The 26289-nt window shown below is 47.1% G+C and overlaps 1 protein-coding gene across 1 annotated transcript in view; it reads right to left on the bottom strand.

The window, feature by feature from the left end:
• LOC134575105 (zona pellucida sperm-binding protein 4-like) overlaps window positions 1–26289 on the bottom strand; it is a 177694-nt gene that overhangs the window by 817 nt on the left and 150588 nt on the right. Inside the window, exon 9 of the mRNA XM_063434271.1 lies at window positions 3239–3356. Coding sequence (XP_063290341.1) covers window positions 3239–3356 — 118 coding nt within the window. The remainder of the gene's footprint in view (window positions 1–3238; window positions 3357–26289) is intronic.

The following is a 26289-nucleotide window of genomic DNA, read 5'->3' as shown; positions in this document are numbered from 1 at the left end:
AAAGTTGCATGCTGGCACTATAGCTCCCCTCCCTGTGGTGCAGAAAGGGTTAAAAACACCTGCAATTGACTTCAGTCCAGGCACTGGCTCGGGTCCCCACTGCTGAAGTCAGCCGGTTGGGCGAGACCTAATGCTCATGCATGGCAATGGCCATGCTTGTATTAGGATTTCCCCATGGGAAAGCCTTTTACAATGCTTTCCGATGGGGATTTGGGTGACGCTGGAAATACTCATGCATAGCGTGAGGACGCCCAGCGTCCGTTAGGCAACCACAAGTGGCCCTTACGACCCGGAAGTCCTTCTAGTGGCTGTCTGGTACATGAAGTAATTGGTGGAAGGTGAATGCTGTGCACTACCCTCCTGTTTACCGGAACATAGAATCCCCTTGTGCGATGCGCCCTAAGGTACCCCCACCTTTTCCTCCTTACAGCTGAGCAGACTCTGCTCTGCAATGGAAATGTTGCCAAATCTACAACCAGCAATATTTTACATTGAGAAGCTAAAATTCTAGGGGCACGGTCACTAGACCAAAGTCGACTTGGTATCTACAGTGTCCCTGTAAGTTCAGAACCAGAAAATACACTGCTCAAAAAATAAAGGGAACAGAAAAATAACATCCTAGATCTGAATGAATTATTAAATATTCTTCTGAAATACTTAGTTCTTTACATAGTTGAATGTGCTGACAACAAAATCACACAATAATGAAAAAATGGAAATCAAATTTTTCAACCCATGGAGGTCTGGATTTGGAGTCACACTCAAAATTAACCCCTTAAGGACACATGACATGTGTGACATGTCATGATTCCCTTTTGTTCCAGAAGTTTGGTCCTTAAAGGACCACTCTAGGCACCCAGACCACTTCAGCTTAATGAAGTGGTCTGGGTGCCAGGTCCAGCTAGCTTTTACCCTTTTTTTTATAAACATAGCAGTTTCAGAGAAACTGCTATGTTTATTCTGAGGGTTAAGCCAGCCTCCAGAGCCTCTAGTGGCTGTCTCACTGACAGCCGCTAGAGGCGCTTGCGTGCTTCTCACTGTGAAAATCACAGTGAGAGCACGCAAGCGTCCATAGGAAAGCATTATGAATGCTTTCCTATGCGACCGGCTGAATGCGAGCGCGGCTCCTGCCGCGCATGCGCATTCAGCCGATGACGTCGCGAGGAAGAAGAGGAGGAGGAGTAGAGCTCCCCGCCCGGCGCTGGAGAAAGAGGTAAGTTTAACCCCTTCCTCCCCCCAGAGCCCGGCGGGAGTGGGTCCCTGAGGGTGGGGGCACCCTCAGGGCACTCTAGTGCCAGGAAAACGAGTATGTTTTCCTGGCACTAGAGTGGTCCTTTAAGGGGTTAAAGTGGAAAAACACAGAGTGTGTGTGGCCTCCACGTGCCTTTATGACCTCCCTACAATACCTGTGCATGCTCCTGAAGAGGTGGCGGATGGTCTTCTGAGGTACCGCCTCCCAGACCTGGACTAAAGCATCTGCCAACTCCTGGACAGTCTGTGGTGCAACGTGACGGTGGTGAATGGAGCGAGACATGATGTCCCAGATGTGCTCAATTGGATTCAGGTCTGGTAACGGGCGCACCAGTCCATAGCATCAATGCCTTCATCTCGCAGGAGCTGCTGACACGCTCCAGCCACATGAGGTCTAGCATTATCTTGCATTAGGAGGAACCCAGGGCCAACTGCACCAGCATATGGTCTCACAAGGGGTTTGAGGATCTCATCTCTGTACCTAATGGCAGTCAGGCTACCTCTGGCAAGCACATGGAGGGCTGTGTGGCCCCCCAAAGAAATGCCACCCCACACCATTACTGACCCACTGCCAAACCGGTCATGCTGGAGGATGTTGCAGGCAGCAGAACGTTCTCCACAGCGTCTCCAGACTGTCACGTCTGTCACATGTGCTCAGTGTAAACCTGCTTTCATCTGTGAAGAGCACAGGGTGCCAGTGGCGAATTTGCCAATCGTGGTGTTCTCTGGCAAATGCCAAACGTCCTGCACAGTGTTGGGCTGTAAGCACAACCCCCACCTGTGGACGTCAGGCTCTCATACCACCCTCATGGAGTCTGTTTCTGAATGTTTGAGCAGACACATGCACATTTATGGCCTGCTGGAGGTCATTTTGCAGGGCTCTGGCAGTGCTCCTCCTGTTCCTCCACAAATGCGGAGGTAGCAGTCCTGCTGCTGTGTTATTGCCCTCCTACTGCCTCCTCCACGTCTCCTGATGTACTGGCCTGTCTCCTGGTAGCGCCTCCATGCTCCGGACACTACGCTAACAGACACAGCAAACCTTCTTGCCACAGCTCGCATTGATGTGCCATCCTGGATGAGCTGCACTACCTGAGCCACTTGTGTGGGTTGTAGACTCCGTCTCATGCTACCACTAGCGGTGCTTTCACTCCAGCCTTCAAAAGTGACCAAATCAGCAGCCAGGAAGCATAGGAACTGAGAAGTGGTCTGTGGTCACCACCTGCAGAACCACTCCTTTATTGGGGGGGGGGGGGGGGTCTTGCTAATTGCCTATAAGTTCCACCTGTTGTCTATCACATTTGCACAATAGCATGTGAAATTGATTGTCACTCAGTGTTGCTTCCTAAGTGGACAGTTTGATTTCACAGAAGTGTGATTGACTTGGAGTTACATTGTGGTGACACTATAGTCACCTGAACAACTTTAGCTTAATGAAGCAGTTTTGGTGTATAGAGCATGCCCCTGCAGCCACTGCTCAATCTTCTGCCATTTAGGAGTTAAATCCCTTTGTTTATGAACCCTAGTCACACCTCCCTGCATGTGACTTCCATAAACACTTCCTGTAAAGAGAGCCCTATTTAGGCTTTCTTTATTGCAAGTTCTGTTTAATTAAGATTTTCTTATCCCCTGCTATGTTAATAGCTTGCTAGACCCTGCAAGAGCCTCCTGTATGTGATTAAAGTTCAATTTAGAGATTGAGATACAATTATTTAAGGTACATTACATCTGTTTGAAAGTGAAACCAGTTTTTCTTTTCATGCAGGCTCTGTCAATCATAGTCAGGGGAGGTGTGGCTAGGGCTGTATAAACAGAAACAAAGTGATTGAACTCCTAAATGACAGTGAAATTGCAGGGGAATGATCTATACACTAAAACTGCTGTATTTAGCTAAAGTAATTTAGGTGACTATAGTGTTCCTTTAAGTGTTCCCTTTATTTTTCTGAGCAGTGTATATCAGTAAGAAGGAAAAAAAAAAAAGTTATCATACCTGTGTTTTGTTTGGATGTCCAAGGAAAGCAAAGGCATAAACCGCAAAATGCTGTCGATTTGGAGGGTAAGGAACAGGTAATAATTGGGTTAATTTGTCATCTCCAGCAAATGGACACCTGGGGAGAACACACCAGTTAGCTGTGACACAATTTTATTTGCTTCAGTCAGTATTTTAACCATTTAAGTATTAATAACGTTCACATATTTCCTAACAAACCATTATGTAAAGATTCTACACAAAATGAAAAGTCACTATCATAAATGCATAGAGCTAGAGCTGTAAATGCAAAATACTTCCAGTCTAGTCCCTAAAAATTCTATGGTAGTGTTGAATGGCCTATTTGTGAAATGTAAAATATCGTTTATGCATACGGAAAGGATTCTTTACAGCAACAGACGTGTTATGCTGTGCCTCAAGTAGTGGTTTTATCAGAGTCTGCACATATTTTAAAATTCTGGGTGTTTGGGGTGGGGGGAGGGTTTTCAGGGGTGGGGGTGGATAAAAACAAATGTCCACTCACTGCAGGAAATTTAGCAACAGTAAGAAAGGGGGAGGGGTGGCACTGTATGTGAAGGATAGCATAAAATCTAGCCTAATGAAAGTTAGTGAGGGTTACGTTAGAATTTGGTAATCACACAGTAACTCGTGTAGGTTGTATAGGCCCCCAGGACAAATAGAAGAGTTAGATAATCTACTAGTTGAGGAAATGGCTAAAATGACAATGAAGGGGGAAGTTATCATCATGGGTGACTTTAGTCTTCCTGATGCTAACTGGAAAACCAAAATAGCTGCTTGTGCCAGGAGCACACATTCTAAACTCCCTACTGGGATTGTTTCTAAAACAAGTCATTGAGGAGCCAACTCGTAAAAGAGGCCATACTAGATTTAGTGTTAACAAATGGAGATTTGGTATCAGATATTACTGTAGGTGAAAGTTTAGGATCCAGTGATCATCCGTCAGTGTGGTTTAACCCCTTAAGACCGCAGCCAAATGTACAAGTTGTGAACGAAACAAAATGTAAACAAAACCTGGCATTTGCGCTATATGTCTGTTCAACCGTAATTAACCTCTTTCATATTAAATGCACCCCCCCTTATTATATATCATTTTATTCAGGGGAAACAGGGCTTTCATTTAATATCAAATATTTAGCTATGAAACATAATTTAATATGAAAAAAATGGGAGAAAATAAGATTTATATTTTAGTTTAGTTTTAGTTCTACATGACATTTTAACTGTCAATGTCATAATACTGTTTGCTTATACTGCAATAAAATACACATTTGTATTCAGCAAAGTCTCACGTGTAAAACAGTACCCCCTATGTACAGGTTTTATGGTGTTTTGGGAAGTTACAGGGTCAAATATAGCACGTTACATTTGAAATTGATATTCGCCAGATTGGTTACGTTGCCTTTGAGACTGTATAGTAGCCCAGGAAATAAATTTACATCCACAATGGCATACCATTTGCAATAGTAGACGACCCAAGGTATTGCAAATGGGGTGTGTCCAGTCTTTTTTAGTAGCCATTTGGTCACAAACACTGGCCAAAGTTAGCGTTCGTATTTGTTTGTGTGTGAAAAATGCAAAAAACGCCAATTTTGGCCAGTGTTTGTGACTAAGTGGCTACTAAAAAAGACTGGACATACCCCATTTGCAATACCTTGGGTTGTCTACTATTGCAAATAGTATGCTATCATAGGGGTAATTTTCATTCTTGGGCTACCATAGGGTCATAAAGGCAACGTAAGCAATCTGGCGAATTTTAATGTGAAAAAAATGAAACACAAGCCTTATATTTGACGCTGTAATTTTTGAAAACACCATAAAACCTGTACATGAGGGGTACTGTTGTACTCGGGAGACTTCGCTGAACACAAATATTTGTGTTTCAAAACAGTAAAAAGCATTGCAGCAATAATATCGTCCGTGTAAGTGCTGTTTGTGCGTGAAAAATGCAAAAACGTCACTTTTACTGTCGATATCATCGTTGTAATAAATTTTACTGTTTTGAAACACTAATATTTGTGTTCAGCGAAGTCTCCCGAGTAAAACAGTACCCCCCATGTACAGGTTTTATGGTGTCTTGGAAAGTTATAGGGTTAAATATAGTGCTAGCAAATTAAATTCCCTATACTTTCGGCATGGGTTGTCAGGCAGGTCCCGCTAATTGTAATTAATTGGAATACCTAATTATGTAAAATTATTACATAAATATATGTGTAGAATTAATATAAATATACATATATATATACACATATACACACACATACATATATATACATATACACACACACATACATACATATATATACATATACACACATATACATACATATACATACATATACACACACATACACACATATACACACACATACACACACATACACACATATACATATACACACACATACACACATATACATATACACACACATACACATACATATATATACATATATACATACATACATACATATATACACATACATATATACATATACATATATACATATACATATACATATATACATATACATACATATATACATATACATACATATATACACATACATATACACACATACATATACACACATACATATACACACATACATACATATATATATATATATATATATATATATATATATATATACATATATATATATATATATACATATACACACATACACACAGTGGGACCTCGGTTTACAAATTTAATGCGTTTTCCGGGATGTTTCTTATCGCGAAAAATTTGTAAACTGAAAAGCGGTTTCCCATAGGAATGCATTGAAAACCAATTAATCCGTTCTGGAGGTCAGAAAAAAAGTCAAAATGAGCTGGCATGGAAACCAACCCACAATGCTGAACACACAATAAAAGGCATGCAAACGGTGAAGCTCAGCTCACTACCTTTCCACAGCTTGAGAAATGCACCAAAAAGTCCCCAAACAACTGCAAACAATTTCCAGAATGGCTCCACAACTCAATGCAAAAGCCGCTCCAACACCTCCAGCATGCAGGGGGTGGTGCTATAAACCTCCCAGGTGCAATGCATCCTGGGGAAACTTGCTTTGTATTGCGAAAAACAATTGTAAACTGAGGCATTATTTTCAATGGATTTTCATTTGTAAACTGAAAATTATGTTAACCGAGGCGTTTGTAAACCGAGGTCCCACTGTATATATATATACACATATGTGTGTATATATATATGGGTGTAGAAACAATCGCACTCCTGGGACTTGGTTGAAGTAGTAAAATTTAGCTTTTATTTATTCCATATAAAATATCAACGTTTCAGCTCCAACATGGAGCTTTCATCAGGACAGGTAACGGTACATATATATATATATATATATATATAAAATTTTTAAAAAATATTTGCATTTATATATAGGTATATATGGTGATATATACGTATATATTTATGTATATAGATATATATTATTTCGTTCTACGTGTATTTTGATATAAATATATATATTAATATCACAATACAGTAAGAACGAAATAAAACACATCTATATATTTTTTAATATTTTATTTTTAATTATTTTTTTATTTTCGTATTTACATATTTATTTTTTTATATTAAATATAAATATATATAACAATAATTATATATTTATTTAATCAGTATCAGTCTACGTGTAATTGGATAATGTATATATATTAATATTAAAATACACCTAGACAGTGTATGTGTGTATGTATATGTGTGTGTATATATATATATATATATATATATATATATATATATATATATATATATATTAATTATATATATATTTCCTGGCCATATCCATGGCAGCACAACTTGGGTAGCTCCTCCCTATCCCCATTGGACAGGAATAATAATTAAGCCGTATAAGTACTACCTCCTGCCCCTCCTTCCCCAGTCTTTTTTTCCTGTCCTATCCCTAGGACATGTCGGTCTTTTCAGACTGCTAAATTTTCTTTTATGGCTTACCTGAGGATTAGTTCCTCTGGCCCCTGGGGAGTTCACCCTCTCTCCCCTGGGAAGTCTCCAGTATACGCTCCTGTGCAAAGGTGTCCCCCTGGAGAGAACCCCTGTAACCCCTTAGTGACCAGGCCATTTTTCAATTGTATTACCGTTAAGGACCAGGGCTCTTTTTACATTTCTGCAGTGGTTGTGTTTAGATGTAATTTGCCTCTTACACATTTACTGTACCCATACATATTATATACCATTTTTCTCGCTATTAAATGTTCATACTAAAGATACCATCATTTTCATCATATCATATAATTTACTAGAATAAAAAAAGTAAAATATGATAAAAAGGCTGAGGAAGATGGCGGCGTAGATCGAGAGCTCCCTGAACGGCTCAGCAAATCCATCGCCTAAAGCAAACAATCACCCCGAATATGGGCAAGACACACCGAGCATCTCAACCACCAAAACCAGCGGACACCCCTAGGAGGTCTCAGCACCCCTCTATGAGGCAGTACTTAACGGCACACGCGGGCACTGACTCTCAGGCCTCTACCACATCAACGGCCTCGGAGGACTCGCTCCCGCGCTCACCGCATGGCGACGAGGCACCGGCGGATGCTCCTACAGATCATCCCGCCATCACACAACCTGACTGGATGGAGCTACTGCACAACCTACCCACAAAGGCAGACTTGGAGGCGGCCAACTTGGAGCTCCGCACCTCCATCTCAACGGAGTTCCAAGCGCTGAGGGAGGACATTCGCGGCCTACACCAGAGGGTCGCCCAGATGGAGGCGGATTGCGACCACATGTCAGTGGCGCAGACTGCAAACACGGACACGCTCAGACTCCACTCCCTCCAACTACAACAGATGGCTGGCCACATGGAGGATCTCGACAACCGGAGCAGGAGACAGAACATCAGAGTCCGCGGGGTCCCGGAGGAGGTGGATAACTCTGCCCCGGTACAAGCCACCCTGACCGGCCTATTTAATGATATACTAGGCCGCCCTCGGCAGGATCCCATTGAATTCGCACGAGCCCACAGAGCGCTGCGGCCCAAAGGCCCGGAGGGGAGCCCACCCCGCGACATAATCTGCTGCCTACTGAGCTACCGACTCAAGGAAGACATACTCAAGAGGGCCAGGGACTCAGGCACAGTATGCCTTGAAGGCACGGAAGTACAACTTTTTCCTGATCTAACACCAGCCACATTAGCGTATCGGCGAGCCCTGCGCCCCTTCACCAAACAACTGCAGACGAACAAGCTGCGCTACCGCTGGTGCTTCCCTACAGGGCTACAGGTACATACCCCCAAGGGCCCTTTCCTCGTCAAAAATAGACAAGACCTGAATGACCTGGCAGAGGAACTCCAAATAACCCCTGCACCCCTGCCCTGGGGGCCATACAACCCCCGCCCAGACCGCAGATTCGGAAGACCACGAGGCAACAGGCAACCAGGCCCTCAGGGGCTCAATTCTAAAACAGATGACAGCTCCAAGCCAGGTTGGCGGACAACACCGGCCGACCACCACAGACGGCGATGTTTTGACACAGTGACAAGCAACCGAACAGCAAAAGGCCCATACCGGCTACACCTGCTCTCCCCACTTTTACGCAAAAGGACAGTTCATCCCATGGACCTCTTCCTGACCACTAATCGGGACTCCTTTGGGCCCACCCTAAAGGGTCAGAAGTCCCCTAGCACGGACTTGAACTACAAAGCCCACACATCATCATAGAACTGCCACCCTCTACCGTTATGGGGATAGCACTCCTACTGGACGAACCGCAAGTATCCACCGGACACTCAGCCCATATCCAGCCTCACCACTTAAGGGGGGTGGGGGAGGGAGTAGGGCACCCACCGAGGAGAATCCAGCCTGCTTAATCAGGAGGGGGGGAAAAATGACCGGACCGACTGGGCCGGGCAACCACTTCCCCCGCTCAGGACCCGTGATGACCTCCTCAGGAGCGGGCGGGGGGGGGGTGTGGGCCCGGCTCACTCGGGAACCGGCGGGAGTGGGAGGCAGCGTGATAAGAATTAGGGGGGACAAGAAGCGGGAGCTACACAAATACTAGCCTTGCTGGACTCATTGAACTAACTGCTTTAGCACTAATAATCCACTGTGGAAAGGGACGGAGGTGTTGGGGAGGTCGGCTGGCTCGCAAAGCCGACCATCTACAATTTGAATATGTACATATGTTAACGTTTATTATTAACCTGCTTTTTTTTTGTCTTTTTGCTGTTATTTGGTTATATGCTCAGGGTGATGCACCGACCACACACACGTCCACAGGCGAGGACGGCACCTTACTAATGCGATAAGAGCCACAAAACAGGGAGACATGGGAGACAGATACAACCAGACCACCCAGACCAGGAGGAGACCACGGGTCGCACCACACGGGAACGGCGACTCCCACACGGTCACGACACTTCTCGGTCCTCCTCCTACTCCCCTACGGGACAGGCGTCATACTCAGGTGAGTGGGTCACTGGGCCCCCATAAAACGGCCCAGGTCCACACATACACCTCGACGCCATAACCCTAACGCCACCCAGGTGGCGGACACCTCATACATCCATCCCCTCCCCACCCCCTCACCCACAACACTTCCCTCCCCCCCCTCTTCCCCTCCCCTCCCCGACACCAGACGACAGGGGACAACAGCACACGGCTAACCATTAAACATGACACTCACACCGGCATCCCTCACGTTGGTGTCCATCAACGCGAAGGGACTCAATAAACCCGAAAAGAGGTCGACGGCGAGCTCCACACCCTCAAAGCCTCCATAGCCTACATACAAGAGACTCACTTCAGAGAAGGGGCCCGACCCAGTTTCCACGATCACAGATTCCCTAAGGGATACTATAGCGACTACCAAGGAGGCAAGGCCCGAGAGGTCGCGATCCTAATGCATAAGAGGGTCCCCTTCGTAGAGGGAGAGACACTAACAGATAGGGAGGGCATATACATATTCGTGAAAGGACAGATAGTAGGCCAAACCTACACATTCGCCAACATTTATGCCCCCAACCAGAGACATTTCAGGTTTTTATCCCGCACACTCCGCCTACTTGGGAAATTCACAGAAGGGGTGCTCATACTGGGAGGCGACTTCAACTTAGCTCTGGACCCGAGATGGGACACCTCCACGGGAACCACTCACATCCCGACCCAACACCTAGCAGCCCTTAAAACACTACTGTCCAAACCAAAGTTGGTAGACTGCTGGAGGGCCCACCACCCCGACGAGAGGGATTATACATTCTTTTCCCATCCCCACAACACATACACCAGAATTGATTATTTCTTCATGACACACTTCCACCTCCCGCTGGTCGAGCAAGCGGAACACGGTACGGCGACGTGGTCAGACCACGCACCAGTGACTATCAAGATCACATCCCCCCTACACAGACCAACGGTTACCAAATGGCGCCTAAACGAACATCTACTAGCGCAACCGGACATTAAATCGGACATTAGCATAGCCCTCAGGGAATATTTCACTTTCAACACACCTGAACAAACGACACCGACAATACTCTGGGAAGCACATAAGAGCGTAGTGAGAGGCCACTTCCTGCAAAAAGGAGCCCTACTGAAAAAACGGAGGGAGGCAGAGATGACCGCACTACTCACAGAAATACAGTCGATAGACAATCAGAACAAAGGCACACAGACGCACACACTGCAAGACAAACTCCTCACACTCCGCAGGGAACTGACCCGACTATTATTAAGGAGACACCACAGGGACGCACTGAGACACAAAGCGTTCTTCGCCCTACACGGCGACAAAAGTGGAAAATTACTCGCAAGGATGTTAGCGAAACGCAGACAGCAGACATACATAGAGCGCATTAGGGATGAGAAAGGCACATTACACAGACTACCCACAAAGATTCAAGACGTAATCAAAACATACTACGCTAATCTATACAGCCTACCACGACCACTGACACAGGCCGCGAACGACCGCCTACTGGGCAAAATAAACGACTACCTCACCACACAAGACCTGCCCACCTTAGATAGTGATACTGCCAACCTCCTTGACGAGGAGATCACGTCCGAAGAACTGGCCCTAGCGATAAAACAGACGAAGCCGGGCAAAAGCCCAGGCCCAGACGGCCTGCCGTTGTGCTACTACAAAGCTTTCGCCGATATACTCTACGCCCCTTTAGTTGCCACATACAACGCCATCAGTGAGGGCCACCGCTTCCCCAAACAATCCCTCGCGGCTCACATCACTATCCTCCCCAAAGAGGGTAGGGATGGGGAGCACTGCGGGAGTTATAGACCCATCTCCCTCATAAACAGCGACCTCAAACTGTTGGCCAAAATTCTGGCCACCAGACTACAGACTCACGTGCCCAGCCTGGTACATCCGGACCAGGTGGGGTTCGTGAAGGGGAGGGAGGCACGGGACAATACTATGCGCACCCTCACTCTGATGCATGGCCATGGACGCAACGTCGGGGGCCTCCTCCTGCTGTCCACGGACGCGGAGAAGGCCTTCGACAGGGTCAGCTGGCAATACATGCTCCGAACGCTGGCACACACGGGCATGGGCCCCGGGGTCATGGGCTGGATAGAGGCCCTATACACGCAACCGTCGGCTCAGGTGGTGGTGAACGGAGCTCTGACGGATGCATTCGATATCCAGAATGGCACCCGTCAGGGTTGCCCCTTGTCCCCGTTACTCTTCGTCATAGCACTGGAACCACTCCTACAGACCATTAGAAACAACCCAGAGATCAAGGGGGTGACAGTAGGGAAGACAAAATCGCACACAAAATCGCGGCGTACGCAGACGACCTGCTCTTTTACGTGACTAATCCAGAAATATCCCTCCCCAACATTCTCAAGGCACTCCACGACTTCGGGGCCATCTCCAATCTGAAGATCAATAACTCCAAATCATCCATTCTCAATATCAGTGTGCCAGAAAAAAGGGCGGCACCCATGCGCCAACACTACACCTTTCGCTGGACCGCACACAAAATACGTTATCTGGGCATCTGGCTAACAAGACGGGAGGGAGACATGTATAGGGAAAACTTCACCCCGATACACACGCAGTTTCACTCAGAAACGAGGGAATGGGCGTATCCACACATCTCATGGCTGGGCAGAATACAGGTAGTCAAGATGAACTTCCTGCCACACCTGCTATACCTGTTCCAGACCATCCCTATAACGATTCCACGCACATTCTTCACCACACTCCGCTCTACACTAAGCCGATATATATGGGACGGGAAACGACCTAGGATACGCCACACCACACTAATACTCCCAAAAGACAGGGGCGGCCTGGCGCTACCAGACTTCTCCTTATACTATAGGGCCTGCCACCTCCTGCGGATCATGGAATGGTCCAAGGAGGGGGTACACAAACTATGGAAACAGGCAGAGGAGGGAGAGGTGGGGGTGCCAACGGCGATACTACCCTGGATACCACCAGAGTCCTGGAGGAAGCTACGAACACACTCCCCTTACACGAGAGCTACCCTCCAGGAGTGGCAACGGGTAAGGGGGAGACACAACCTCTCGACACACCCCTCACCCCTGCTCCCATTGACACACAACCCAGAGTTCCCACCAGGACAGGACCCGAAAGCGTTTAGGGCAATAATCCCCGACCCCATACCCAGACTAAGACATATCTCTAAGCCGGAGGGCATTAAAACCCTGAGAGATCTCAGAGGGGAAGCAACCAACACCTTTCTGACACAACTCAGATATAAACAGCTACGCCATTACATCGACACCCTCCCCCAAGGCACACCGCTAATGAGGGTCCCCACGACTTTCGAGGACACATGCTTAGACCCCCTACCACTGACCCATGGAGTTTCCTTTCTGTACAATATGCTACTGACCCAAACGCCAACTGCACTACCGAGCTTCATGGGAAAATGGGAGGAGGCGCTGGGATACACACTTAGCAAAGCTGACTGGGAGAAAATTTGCTACCTCACGCACCACTGCTCAAGCTACAGCAAGACTCAAGACACAGCGTACAAAATCATGACGTATTGGTATCGCACACCATCGACGTTACACGCTATCTCCCCGACGCACTCTCCGCAATGCTGGAGATGCGGAGCGGAGAAGGGCACGCATTTGCACATCTGGTGGGAATGCAGCAGAATCATCCCATTCTGACGGGGGATCCACACAATGCTACAACTATTCTCAGACGACCCACCCCCTCTCAGGCCCGCAGAAATGCTGCTGCACCACACTAAGACACCGCGGTCTATATACAAAAAATCCCTGTCCATACGCATACTGAACACGGCCAAATCCATCATACCGAAATATTGGAAGCAAACTGTCACCCCACCACTGACCATATGGTTCTCTCACATGGAGGACCTACGATCCCTAGAGGAGCTACAACACACAACAGCAAACACACAACAGGCATACTTCAACACGTGGACACACTGGCTACTACAGACCTCCAAACCCGACTTCATGGACCGGTTAAGTCCAATTGACGGAAACGGAACACAAGAGACAGCAGACTAGCCCCACCCTCTCTTTCCTACTTGAACTTACCTCCCCTACACTTGACCCATTCCACACATACTGAGCAGAGGAGACCAGATCCACGAACGAGTACAAGTGGATGTATCCGATCTGAGAAACAGATAGCACTAGTCTTTGGCTAAGACAACGGACGTTACAAACAAAACGACACCGATCGACACACCTAACGAAATGACGTGCTACAAGGTACACGGCACAGTAGCAACTGATACGGCCAAGCTTAACGGCTGCAGATGCCTCTTGACACGGGGATTGCTACTTAAGGGAAGTTTATTAACGAGAGATAGGGGCCTGCGAGTCCCATGATGTTGCGGGCCTGCGCGCCCAAATAATTATGACCTCTACTGAACCCATACTTCTCACACTTTTTGCCACATGTTGCAGCTTGTTTACTTGGTTCCAAACATTTGGAGACCTGCGAGTCCCACAGTAAATTGCATGTACTGAAATAAAAATTCTATTTACAAAAAAAAATATGATAAAAAAACAAACAAACAAACAAACAAAAAAAAACACAGCTGGCCATCATGCACCCATGTCCCAGTTGGAACATGTCTGAAGCCGACCAATGTAATTCACCTCCGTCAAACTGTAGGTTTTTGAAAAGTACACACCCTAGGGCATTTCACATGGTGGCATTTGAACACTTTACATGCACTAATTCTACCACCAGTCTCTGTCAAACGTTTTTGTGGTGTTATTTTTCACTCACACATTCTACTTTGTGCATAGATTCTTAGCTCCTGTTAGGTGTTACTGCCAAAGGACACCCCAATATGTACTTGGCATCATCTCCCGAGTACAGGGATAACACTCATGCATACGTTTGTCGGGTTCACTGGGGGGGTGCAAAGCGAAATGTCTGATATGCTTTTTTCAAATTTTATATATCTTGTTTGCCTATCTTGCTTTTGAGGGCCTTATCAGATATCCCAATGTATTTTCTTGCCATGAGCGTGCATATATTTGAAAAGTTTACACCCCACAGTAGTTGAAGAACGTGTGTGGAGGTAACTGTTCAATCCTCAATTTTACACATGCACACCGCTTTTTGACTGTGATTTAGGAGAGCCCGCTGTTGGTTATTGCAAGAACACACCCCGGGTTGTTTTCTGCGAGGCCTCCTAAGGACACCCATGCCCCCCATGCATAGGTCTGCCAGGATTTGGGGAAGGTACGGTTACAATTGTATGACTTGCCATTTGAGTTGAAATTGAGAGTATGTCTTCTGATAGGCCTATCTTTAGCTTGGGGCTTATCACATACCCCAGTTTTATATATATCGCCACAAAAGGGTACATACTTGAAACGTAGACACGCACACCGCTTTTTGACTGTGGAACACACCCCAGGTTGTTTTCTGCGAGGCCTCCTAAGGACACCCATGCCCCCCATGCACGGGGTAAATGTAACAAACCCCCCCCCCCCCCCCCAACAAAAAGAAAAAGACACCAAAAAAAAAAACTGAACGGCAAAAAATAAATTAAAAATGAGCCAGCGTGTGGTATCGTTTGAAACAGTCTCCAATGCAGAGTCCAGGCTGCCCAGGGCAATCAGGACAGTAATATACACTGTCTTTTCTCTGCCCCCTCTTAGAACAGACCCTGCATCTTTTTGGGGGATTCTGTTTTGCCGCAGTAGGGGGAATTTTAAAAATAAAATGTGTAGCCCCCAACTCTGCTCTCTCCCATCACCGCCCGGGGAGCAGGTGCATCACGGTACAAAATCCCCAAAATGATCTGGAGCTGAAACTGTAAAAATCTCAGTTGCGTCCCGGGGTTTGCTTTTTTGAACAACAAGAAAGCGTTGTGGGTTGCAATCTGCATTAGGTAGATTGCAACCTTTTTGTACCAGGCCCTTGTCTTTCGTATAACTAGGTAGGGCTGCAGCAGCTGATCTGCCAGATCAACCCCACCCATATGACGGTTATAGGCCTTGATGCACACTGGCTTCCTCGTTCTCTCAGCTCTGCCACGTACAGGGACCTCCACAGTCCCCTCAGTGTGGATGGTGGTAAGAAGGTACACATCCTTCTTGTCTCTGTACTTAACTGCCAACAGCTCCTCTTGGCGCAGAGCTGAGGTCTCCCCCCTCCGTAGCTGGGTGCGTGCAAGTTGTCCTGGGAAACCTGTGCTGTTCTTTTTAATTGTGCCGCAAGCTACTGTATCAAAACAGTACAGTAGCTTGAACAAAGGGACACTTGTATAAAAATTGTCAGTATACAAGTGGTACCCTTTGTTCATCAGGGGGAATATCAGGTCCCAGACAATCTTGCCACTGGTTCCCATATGTTCTGGGCAACCTGGAGGGTCACAGTGGCTATCCTTTCCCTCGTACACCCGGAAGGCCTGAGTATACCCAGTCTCGCTATCACAGAGCTTATACATCTTTACACCATACCTAGAGCGCTTGGAAGGAACATACTGCTTGAATCCCAGCCTTCCCTTATACTTCATCAGGGATTCATCCACGCATATATTCCTTCCAGGTGTATAAGCCTCTGCAAACCTGGCAGCAAAGTGGGTAATCAGGGGGCGGATTTTATACAGCCTGTCAAACTGGGGATGCTCCCTAGGGGGACACAGGCTGTTGTCGCTCGGAATTGATGGGCATATAAATTAGTTTGGGCGACAATGTTCCCCAATACATCATCGCCCAGAAACACCTCCATAAACTGCTGAGGGCTAAATTAATGCAAATTAATGCCAGGATTTGCAGTAAAGGATGGGATGTCTGGCCTCTGGCGATGAGGCACTACCCACTCCTCAGCAGTTCTGCCAGCTGGAGCAGCACGTCTCCTTCTGGCAGGGGGACTAGCAGGCACAGATACAACATCACCAGATACATCACTAGCAGTAGACACTGTATCGAGTGATGATGTATCTGAGCACCTGGCAGGGTCAAAATCAGGGTCAGAGTCTGACATAGACGCGTCAGACTCTAGCGCAAGGGTGGCATATGACTGCTCAGCGCGGGTTGTCTTCCGTGACCCGTGTGCCATGATCACAATTGCTTTACTTAGTGACCTGTCACAAAAAAAAAAAAAAAAAACCCTGAAAAAATGAACAGACAGCAAAATAAGTGATGCTGTGCAAGAGCCTGTGATCTGTATAGTGATCACTGGCAGGACAGGGGTTAATCGTTCTGAAAAGAGCTTTTGGGTCTCAAAAAAGATCACAAAAAAATGAACCCCTAAAAAAAAAAAAAGGCACAAACAGCTGAAAAGATCTGCTGTGCAAGAGCCAGTGATTATAGTGATCACTGGCAAGACAGGGGTTAATGGCTCTGAAAAGAGCCTTTGGGTCTCAAGATTTTACAAATCCCTACCTATAAATACCTAAATCTCTCTAGCTAAACCACAGATCTCTCTCTCTCTCTCTCTCTCACACTAAAACACAAGTGAAGAGAGGGAGGCAGATCCACACTAATCAGAGAAATGGGGAACACACTTGGGATGAAATTGCTAATGGGGCAAGCTGTGATTGGATGACTCCAGCCTGCCCCTTATGATGCGGCATGCTAGGGACGCCCCCAGAAGCCCCATGATTCACTGCCTTTAGAAAAAAAAAAGGGGGGGGGGGAGTTAATATTGATCATTTTATTTATTATATATTTATTTTTTTATATATATTATTTTATATGCACGGAGTGCCAGGACCCCTCAAGGCACTCATCACATGCAGTACATCACTGCTATACTATCAGAGCTTCCAGAGCTCAAAATAGGTGCAGACGTACCAGGTATGTCCAAGGTCATTATGGACTGTTTTCTGCCAGACGTGCCTGATACGTCCGCAGTCGGGAAGGGGTTAATGACCGGAGGTTTTTCCTTCCAATTTCCCAGTGGTAACATGGGAAGGAACTTGGAATTTGGCTGGGTTCCGGTTTGGTATTTCCCCACCAGGATCAAGGTAATATGGTTTGGTTTTTACCTGCTGGTTTTTGCTCCCAGGAGTGGTTTGGTTTTCCGGCACTTTTATTCTGTTAAGTTTGCTGTATAAGCGTTCTGGGTTCCCCTGGATACATGGTTCCCTGCACGGCGTTCGGGAGTTTCCTGTGTGCCTGCGTGGCATTAAGGGGTCTCCTGGGCGCCTGCGCGGTTTTCGGTGACTCTGGGACGCATGCGCATAAAACGCGTGAACGCCATTTGCACGTATTAGCGCGTTCGAAATCTGTTCGTTTGATTGCTAAATTAGGCCGTTCGCGCGTCTTTTCGGTCATTTGCGCATGCGCGATGACGTCAGACGCCCTTTTAAAGCGCCAGGCCTCTTTTTTTTTTTTTGGTCAGTTTGAATTTTCAGCTTCTTGGAGAGCTTCTGGCACCGTTGAGATCTAGGGATTGTTGGTTTCCTCGTCTTTTCAGGTTCCTTTTTCTTTTAAGGTACGTTTTTTCACATTTTTTGTTTGGTTTCTTGTAGTTTATCTTCTTGGTTTTAGTTTCGCTGTTCCATCTATTATTTATAGATGGATTCGCGTTCAAGATCCAGAGAATCGGATTCTTCTCATCAGAATAGGTCACAATCTAAGCGATATAGGTAAGCCATCCTTTTTGGAAAAAATTTATATTGATATTATAAATAAATAAAAGAGTGGTAATGTACTAATGTTCACGTTTGGTGTATTGCAGTGATAAAAGTACAAAGACTTCAGGATCGTCCAAAGGGAAGTCGCCCAAAGGGACGCTGTGTATATCCTGTGATAACAGAGCCATAGAAGGGAAACGTCTCTGTTCAAATTGTCTCTCAGCAGCTGCTGGACCTCAGTCAACACCGGACTTTAGGCAGCTCATCAAGTATGCAGTTGCCCGGGGCATCAGAGAGGTTGATAAGACCCACAAGCGACCTAGATATTCTGAGCTGTCAGATTGGTCTCCTGATAACTCGGAGGACGAGTTTATGGATACAGCTTCGCTGAAAGACTTGGCTTTTTCCTTCGGAGGAGGATGCTATGCCGGATCCTGACTTCCTGGTACCTACGGAGGTGGATCATTTGATTGCTAGGGTCAGAGAAACCCTTGCCTTGAAAGAACCCTCAGAGGAGGAACCCTCTACATCTAACCGCTATTTCTCAGATCTTAGGAGAAAAAGAGCGGCTTTCCCTGTCCATACCACTATTAGTGACCTTATTAAAGAAGAATGGTCCAGGTCTGATAGGAGATCATCTGCAAAAGGGAAGTTCTCCAGATTATACCCGTTTGATTCCAAAGATGCTGAAACATGGGATCTTCCACCCAAAGTTGATGCTGCTGTGGTTAGGCTAGTCAAGCGCACTACCCTGCCAGTGGATGATGCAGGCTCCTTCAGGGATCCAATGGATCGTAAGATGGAATACTACCTGTCTAAATCTTATGTAGCCTCAGGCACAAGTCTCCACCCTGTCGTTGCTCTCACGTCCGTTTCTAGAGCTATGAAGGTTTGGCTGCAGGAGCTGGAGGGGGACATCAGGAGTGGCAGAAGCCGTTCCTCTATTATTGATGCCCTGAAGGATATGCGTCTAGCGATTGATTTCTCTTTGGAGGCCGCAGTGGATCTGGTGAGAAACCTTGCTAGAAATATGTCCTTCTCGGTTTCCTCCAGGTGGGCACTTTGGCTCAGATCTTGGGCGGCCGATGCTTCCTCCAAGAATAGTTTGTGTTCTCTGCCATTTCACGGGAATATGTTATTTGGCAAGAATTTGGATGAATGCATTAAGAGGGCGGCTGAAGGAAATAAAGCCTTTCTACCCCAAGAGAGGAAGTATAAAAGGATCCTTTCGTGCCCGGAAGGAGTACCATTCCTTTCGTGACAGTAGGTCCTACAAGCCTGGTAGGGAATATTCCAGATTTCAACCTGGAAGAGGAGCCCCTTCTGGAAACAGAGGAGGCAGGTCACGCGGTTCATCTTCCTCTAAAAATCCGAGGATCTATGACTACGTGCTGCCCAAAACCGAAGGTGTCGGGGCTTGTCTTCTCCAGTATCTTCCGAGATGGACCGATTCCACAAGCGACGTTTGGGTGCTGGATATTATTCGGAGAGGTTACCTACTAGAATTCTTCAAGCATCCTCCCAACAGGTCCTTTCACCTCACAAAGTGGCCAGGAGACAAGGAAAAGTGCATGGCTCTACAAAACTTCATCCTTTCCTTGCAGAAGGAGAAGGTCATCAAAGTGCCAGCAGGCGAAAGAACTCAAGGGTTTTACTCTCACATTTTCTTAACAAGGAAATCCTCAGGGGGATGGAGACCCATTCTGGATCTACACAGACTGAACAAGCATCTGCACATTCGCAGATTCAAAATGGAATCCCTGCAGTCTATAATAAAGGTTGTGTCGCCCAACCAATGGATGCTGTCTATAGATCTGTTAGACGCATATTTTCACGTACCCATTGCCCAAATCCATCAGAAGTTTCTGAGGTTTGCTGTAGAAGAAGGTCATTTCCAGTTCAGGGCCCTCCCCTTTGGACTGAGCACAGCCCCAAGAACGTTTACAAAGATCCTGATTGTTCTCATCGCAGAACTCAGAAAGCAGAACATTGCTATTTACCATTATTTGGACGACGTCTTGATCTTAGGAAACAACGTAGATTCTGTGACATCCCAGGCTATTACCAGCATTCAGTTTCTGCAAGCTCACGGCTGGAAGATCAACACCAAGAAGAGCCACCTCCACCCAACGCAATCTATGGTTTACTTAGGTGCCCACTTCGACACTCTGAAGGGTACTGTCCAGCTCTCATCAGCAAGAATACTGAAACTCAAGAGATTATTGAGAAGAATGCTGAAATCCTCGGTTGCCCCTGCAAAGCCTATAATGAGCCTCCTTGGTTCCATGTCCTCCACAATAGGTCTAAACAGATGGGCTCAGTGGAGAATGAGACCGTTCCAAGCCAACTTCCTGAGTCAATTCTCATCCGGGAACCTGTTCCAGCCCATCAAGCTTCCCCTGAATGTACGCCACTCTCTGATCTGGTGGCTAAACAGAAAACACCTATCCAAAGGTTTTCCACTAGGGGACATCGCATGGAGAACTGTGACAACGGATGCCAGCCAGTGGGGTTGGGGCGCTCATTATCTCCACGACTTTGCGCAGGAAGAATGGAATTTCAGGACAAGCAATGTCCATTCCAATCTGCTAGAACTTCTGGCTGTCCTCAAAGCTTTGAAGCACTTCTCGATCCATCTCAAGGGTTAATGGGTGAAGATAAGGACGGACAACTCCACCGTAGTATCCTATGTCAATCACCAAGGGGGTACCAGGAGCTGCAAGATGATGGAAATAATGAATCGCCTGATGTGGTGGGTTCAGAGAAACCTGGCGGGCATTACAGCCATCCATCTTCCGGGGAAACGGAATCAACTAGCAGATTTCCTCAGCAGATCCAGGGGAATGGTGCCTATCTCACAGGTTATTCCGCATGATTGTGGGCAAGTGGGGTCTCCCTCAAGTAGACCTTCTTGCCACTCGGACCAACCGGAAGGTAGCCCTTTTCTTCACGAAAGACGAAGACCACCTGGCACTGGGAAGGGATGCCTTATCAAGCCCCTGGAGGTTCAGAATGGGCTATGCGTTCCCCCCGTTTCCACTAATTCTACTGCTCCTGAGGAAGTTGAGAACGGAGCAGGTGTCTCTCATCCTGATTGCGCCTTATTGGCCTCGGAGACCTTGGTTTCCTCTGCTTCTGAGTCTTTCGGTGGAACCTCCTCTCCCACTCCCCAAAGATGCGGATCTTCTGTCCCAGGGTCCTGTGAGGCATCCAGACCCTGTCTCTCTCAACCTCATGGCTTGGAGTCTGAAAGGAACCGGCTTTTGAACAGAGGATTCTCCCAGGCCGTTATTGATACTATGCTGAGGGCACGTAAGCTTTCCACTTCAGCCACTTATTATAGAGTGTGGGAGGTTTTCTCCGACTGGGCCCTTCACAGAAATGTGGATGTTCAAGATCCCTCCTCCTCTAATATTTTGGATTTCCTGCAATCTGGCCTTGCTAAAGGGCTGAGCTATAACACTCAAGGTACACGTTTCGGCCTTGTCCGCCCTAACCAGTCATAGATGGGCATTGGACTCGGATGTCATCAGATTCATCAAAGGTGTCCTTCAGATGAAACCTCCTATTAAACCATTTGTCCCATCCTGGAATCTCCCTCTGGTTCTGGATGCCATGAAGCTGAAACCGTTTGAGCCATTTGATTCAGTTTCCCTACAGGTTCTCTCTATTAAGATTGCCTTGCTGGTTGCCCTAGCTTCTGGCAGGAGAGTTTCTGAGCTCAATGCTCTATCCATCAAAGAGCCTTTTACTATCTTTCACAAGGACAGAGTGGTCCTCCGTACGGTTCCTGTATTTCGACCGAAAGTCACCTCCTCCTTTCACATCAATGAGGATATTGTTCTTCCATCTCTGAGGTCGTATTCCCATGAATTGGGGAATTCTGCTGACCTGTCCTCTCTGGATCTAGTAAGATGCCTCCGGATGTATATTGATAGGACTTCTGCTTGGCGTTCTTCTGACAGTCTTTTCGTCCTTCATAGCGGCTGTAAAAAGGGTTCACAAGCTCCCAAATCTGCCATTAGCAGATGGATAGTAGCGGCTATCATTCTGGCTTATCAGTCCACCGGATTTCCAGTCCCTGTGGGTCTTAAAGCCCATTCCACTAGGGCTCTCTCTTCTTCCTGGGCAGCCGCAGCTAATGTCTCTCCTGAACTCATTTGTAAAGCAGCTACATGGTCTTCCTCCAACACTTTCATTAGGAGCTACCAAATTGATGTCAGGGCAGGGTTGTCTGATCAATTTGCTAAGTCAGTCCTGTCTGTATCCAATACCTGATTTCTGTGTCTTTCACTTGTTGTGGTGTTAATACACTTTGCATTTAAAATTTTTTGAGTCTGTGTCTCTTTCCCTCCCTGGTTTATTGCTTGGGTATTACCCAATGTACCCAATGTAAAATGTATTCATACTTACCGTAATTTTCTTTTCCTGGTTATATGCCATGGCAGCACAAGGGTCCCATCCGGGACTATTGCTGGAACACGTGACTGGGGAAGGAGGAGCAGGAGGTGGTACTTATACGGCTTAATTATTATTCCTGTCCAATGTGGATAGGGAGGAGCTACCCAATGTTGTGCTGCCATGGCATATAACCAGTTAGTCCCCCTGCTGGCATTGCTGCAGCCAGCTATCCCGGCCATGTGATTGTGAGGTCCTCGCAAGCAGGGCCGGCCTTAGGGGTGTGCGAGCTGTGCGGCCGCACAGGGCGCCATGGCAACAGGGGCGCCGGGCGGCCAACACAGCTCGCAGGCCGGCCGAGTTATGTATTTCAAGTGAAGAGCTAGTCAAGTGCATAATGCTGCTTTGCACTTGACTTGCAAATTATGAGTAGAGAGCCGCGGCCAGGAATCCACTTCTGTATGGAGTGTGGAGGAGGAGCGTGGGGGCGTGACGTCGACATGCTCTGTCATCAGAGGGAGCCGCGGAAGGATCCAATTCAGTGAGTGAAGGCGGCTCCTGGTGCTCTTCAATCGGCGGAGACAGCTCAGTCCAGGGAGCAGCAGCCTTTACTGTGAGTGACCTTTTTTTTGTCTTTTTTATTAAATAGGTTTTGTTGAAGGGGTGCAGGAATTTAATTAAGGGGGGCAGGGGATTGATGAAGGGGTGGCATGGATTGGATTAATTGGCAGGGGATTTATTAAGGGGGCTGATAAAGGGCGGCAGGAAATTGAAAAGGGGGCATGGGGCTGATTAAAGAGGGCAGGTGGCTGATAAAAGAGTAGGAGGGGATTGATGAGGAGATCAGGGGGCTGATGAAATGGGGGCAGATGGCTGATAAAGGGGTGGGAGGGAATTGATGAGGGGGCAGAGGACTGATGAAGGGTTGGCCAGGGGCTGGATTAATTGGCAGGGGATGTATTAAGGGGGCTGATGAAGGGGAGCAGGGGATTGAAAAGGGGGGCATGGGACTGATTAAAGGGGGGCAGGTGGGTGGTAAAGGGGTGGGAGGGGATTGATGAGGGGGTCAGGGGGCTAATGAATGGGGGCAGAGGGCTGATAAAGGGGTAGGAGGGGATTGATGAGGGGGTCAGGGGGCTAATGAATGGGGCAGAGGGCTGATAAACGGGGGGAGGGGATTCATCAGGGGGTCAGGGGGCTGATGAATAGGGGCAGAGGGCTGAGAAAAGGGTGGGAGGGAATTGATGAGAGGGGCAGGGGACTGATGAAGGGGTGGCAGGAATTGATAAAGGGATGGCCAGGGCATTGATGAAGGGGAAGGGGTGGCCAGGAGTTTGATGAAGGGATGGCCAGGGCATTGATGAAGGGGAAGGGGTGGCCTGGAGTTTGATGAAGGGATGGCCAGGGCATTGATGAAGGGGAAGGGGTGGCCAGGAGTTTTGGGGGGGGCGCCACGAGACTGTTTCGCACAGGGTGCCTGAACACCTAAGGCCGGCCCTGCTCGCAAGGACCTCACTCTCACATGGCCCGGGGGGGCTGAAGAGGACGGAGGTGCCGCGGGGGGCTCCCTGGGCATCCCCCCAACCGCGATCGCGTGGGATCGCCGGCGACCGGGTAAGTAACAAAAAACCGGAGGACGTACTATTACATCCTGCGGCGTTTAGAGCCGCTTTAAAAAGGACGTAATAGTACGCCCTCCGGTCTTAAGGGGTTAATATAAGAACAGTAACTGAGTCACACCACACAAAAACAAAAGTTTTAGACTTTAGAAAAACAGACTTTTCTAAAATTAGAATATGTGTAAAGGAGTCATTATCAGACTGGAGCAATTTAAATGGAGTCCAAGAGAAATGGGATTATTTTAAAAGATGCACTGCTGGCGTGGCCATGGACCGCATGGAAACCGACGCATAAGCTGGGAGCTCCGCCGAGCCGTGGGTCCAATAGCGTGTTTTTCACAGCGAACCGGACTCTAATCACAGCCGCCCATGACGCACATTACACCCGGAACGCACTGGCAACGAAATCAGCAAAAAAAGGAAACAGAACTATGGATTCTCACCTGAACTCGCAGCAAGCTACCCCCGCGTGAATCCAAGATGGCGCTGAAAGAACCGGATCGCCCACATGGGAATCTGATGCAGGTGACAGCCAAAGCAGCTTCACCAACACTGCTATTACTCCTGCTACAGATACCTCAATAAGCACCATGCTTGATAATCTTAAAGCAGCCCTGCGCTCTGACTTTCAAAAAATGGCATCAGACATAAGAGCTGACATCCAGTCACTGGGGGACAGAACAGCGCACCTGGAGGAAAAAACAGAGGGATTACAAGAAGCCCACAATGACCTTGCAGAGGCACATGCAGCACTGGAAAATAAGGTCAGATACCTGGAGGGAAAAATTGCAAATAATGAAGATCGGGATAGGAGGAACAATATTAGAATCCGCGGAATACCCAAAAATATTAGACCACAAGACCTTGCGCAGTTTGTGCAGAAATTATTTAAATCCATGATTCCAACACTGACAGAGTCAGATCTCCGCCTAGACAGAACACACAGGCTCCCCAAACCGAGATATTTACCTGCGACCACCCCACGGGATGTCATTAGCAGGGTCCACTATTTCACGGTGAAGGACCAAATCATGCAGACGTCTAGACTCAATGCAGCCCTACCAGGCGAATATGCGGACATTTAACTGTTCATAGACTTATCAGCAGCCACCATGTTCTAGAGAAGGTCATTTGCACCCATAACAGCGACCCTACAAAATGCCGATATCCTGTATAAATGGGGATTCCCTACCAAATTAGTTATCAAAAGAAACGGAATTGACCGAGCCATCATCTCACCTGAGGAAGGCCTAAAGATCCTAGAGGATTGGAATATCCCCGTCCCCACGATTGACTCTCGCAGGCAGGACCTACCACCACCACACAAAATTGCAAGAGACTGGCAACAGGTCCCATGGATCAGAACAACTCCACAGGACCGCAGGAACCCTGATCCATAAACCCTCACAGGCAACACGCCAAAACACGTAACATAACTGGTGAGATTAGTTTTATGTATCACAGGTCGAATATGTCCACAGTTGAATGATATATGTATAAATACTGTTTTAACGTACATATAGAACGCAGCAGCGGCCATAAGAAATAAGCCCATGACCGGCACTAAGCCACTGCTAATTGTTGCGCTTTAACTCTTACTTAAAAGTTACCTCTAGCTATTTTTACTTTTCTTGCAACGTATAAGGTAACCATATCTTGCATTTCACTACCACCAACCCTCACGCAAGGCTTACAAAGTAGGCCACCATACATCCGTCTGCATATCCTTGCATAAGGCCCTAGGGGCCAACGGATTTTTGTATATAGTTTTCTCCCTCCCCCCCCCCACACCTGACCAGAATAGGCCAGCTCCCTACAACCAAGGTAACAATTACAAACACTCAAGCTCATCCTACTACAACGAAAGACACAGCGGCTGATATAAACCCTATCAAAGTCGTTAAAATATCATGCTCCTAAAGTTCCTCTCACTAAATGCTAAAGGCTTAAATTCACCTAA

Source organism: Pelobates fuscus, chromosome 10 (genome assembly GCF_036172605.1).
Source record: "Pelobates fuscus isolate aPelFus1 chromosome 10, aPelFus1.pri, whole genome shotgun sequence".
NCBI classification, from domain to species: Eukaryota; Metazoa; Chordata; class Amphibia; order Anura; family Pelobatidae; genus Pelobates; species Pelobates fuscus.
This window is presented reverse-complemented; position numbering and strand designations above follow the sequence as displayed.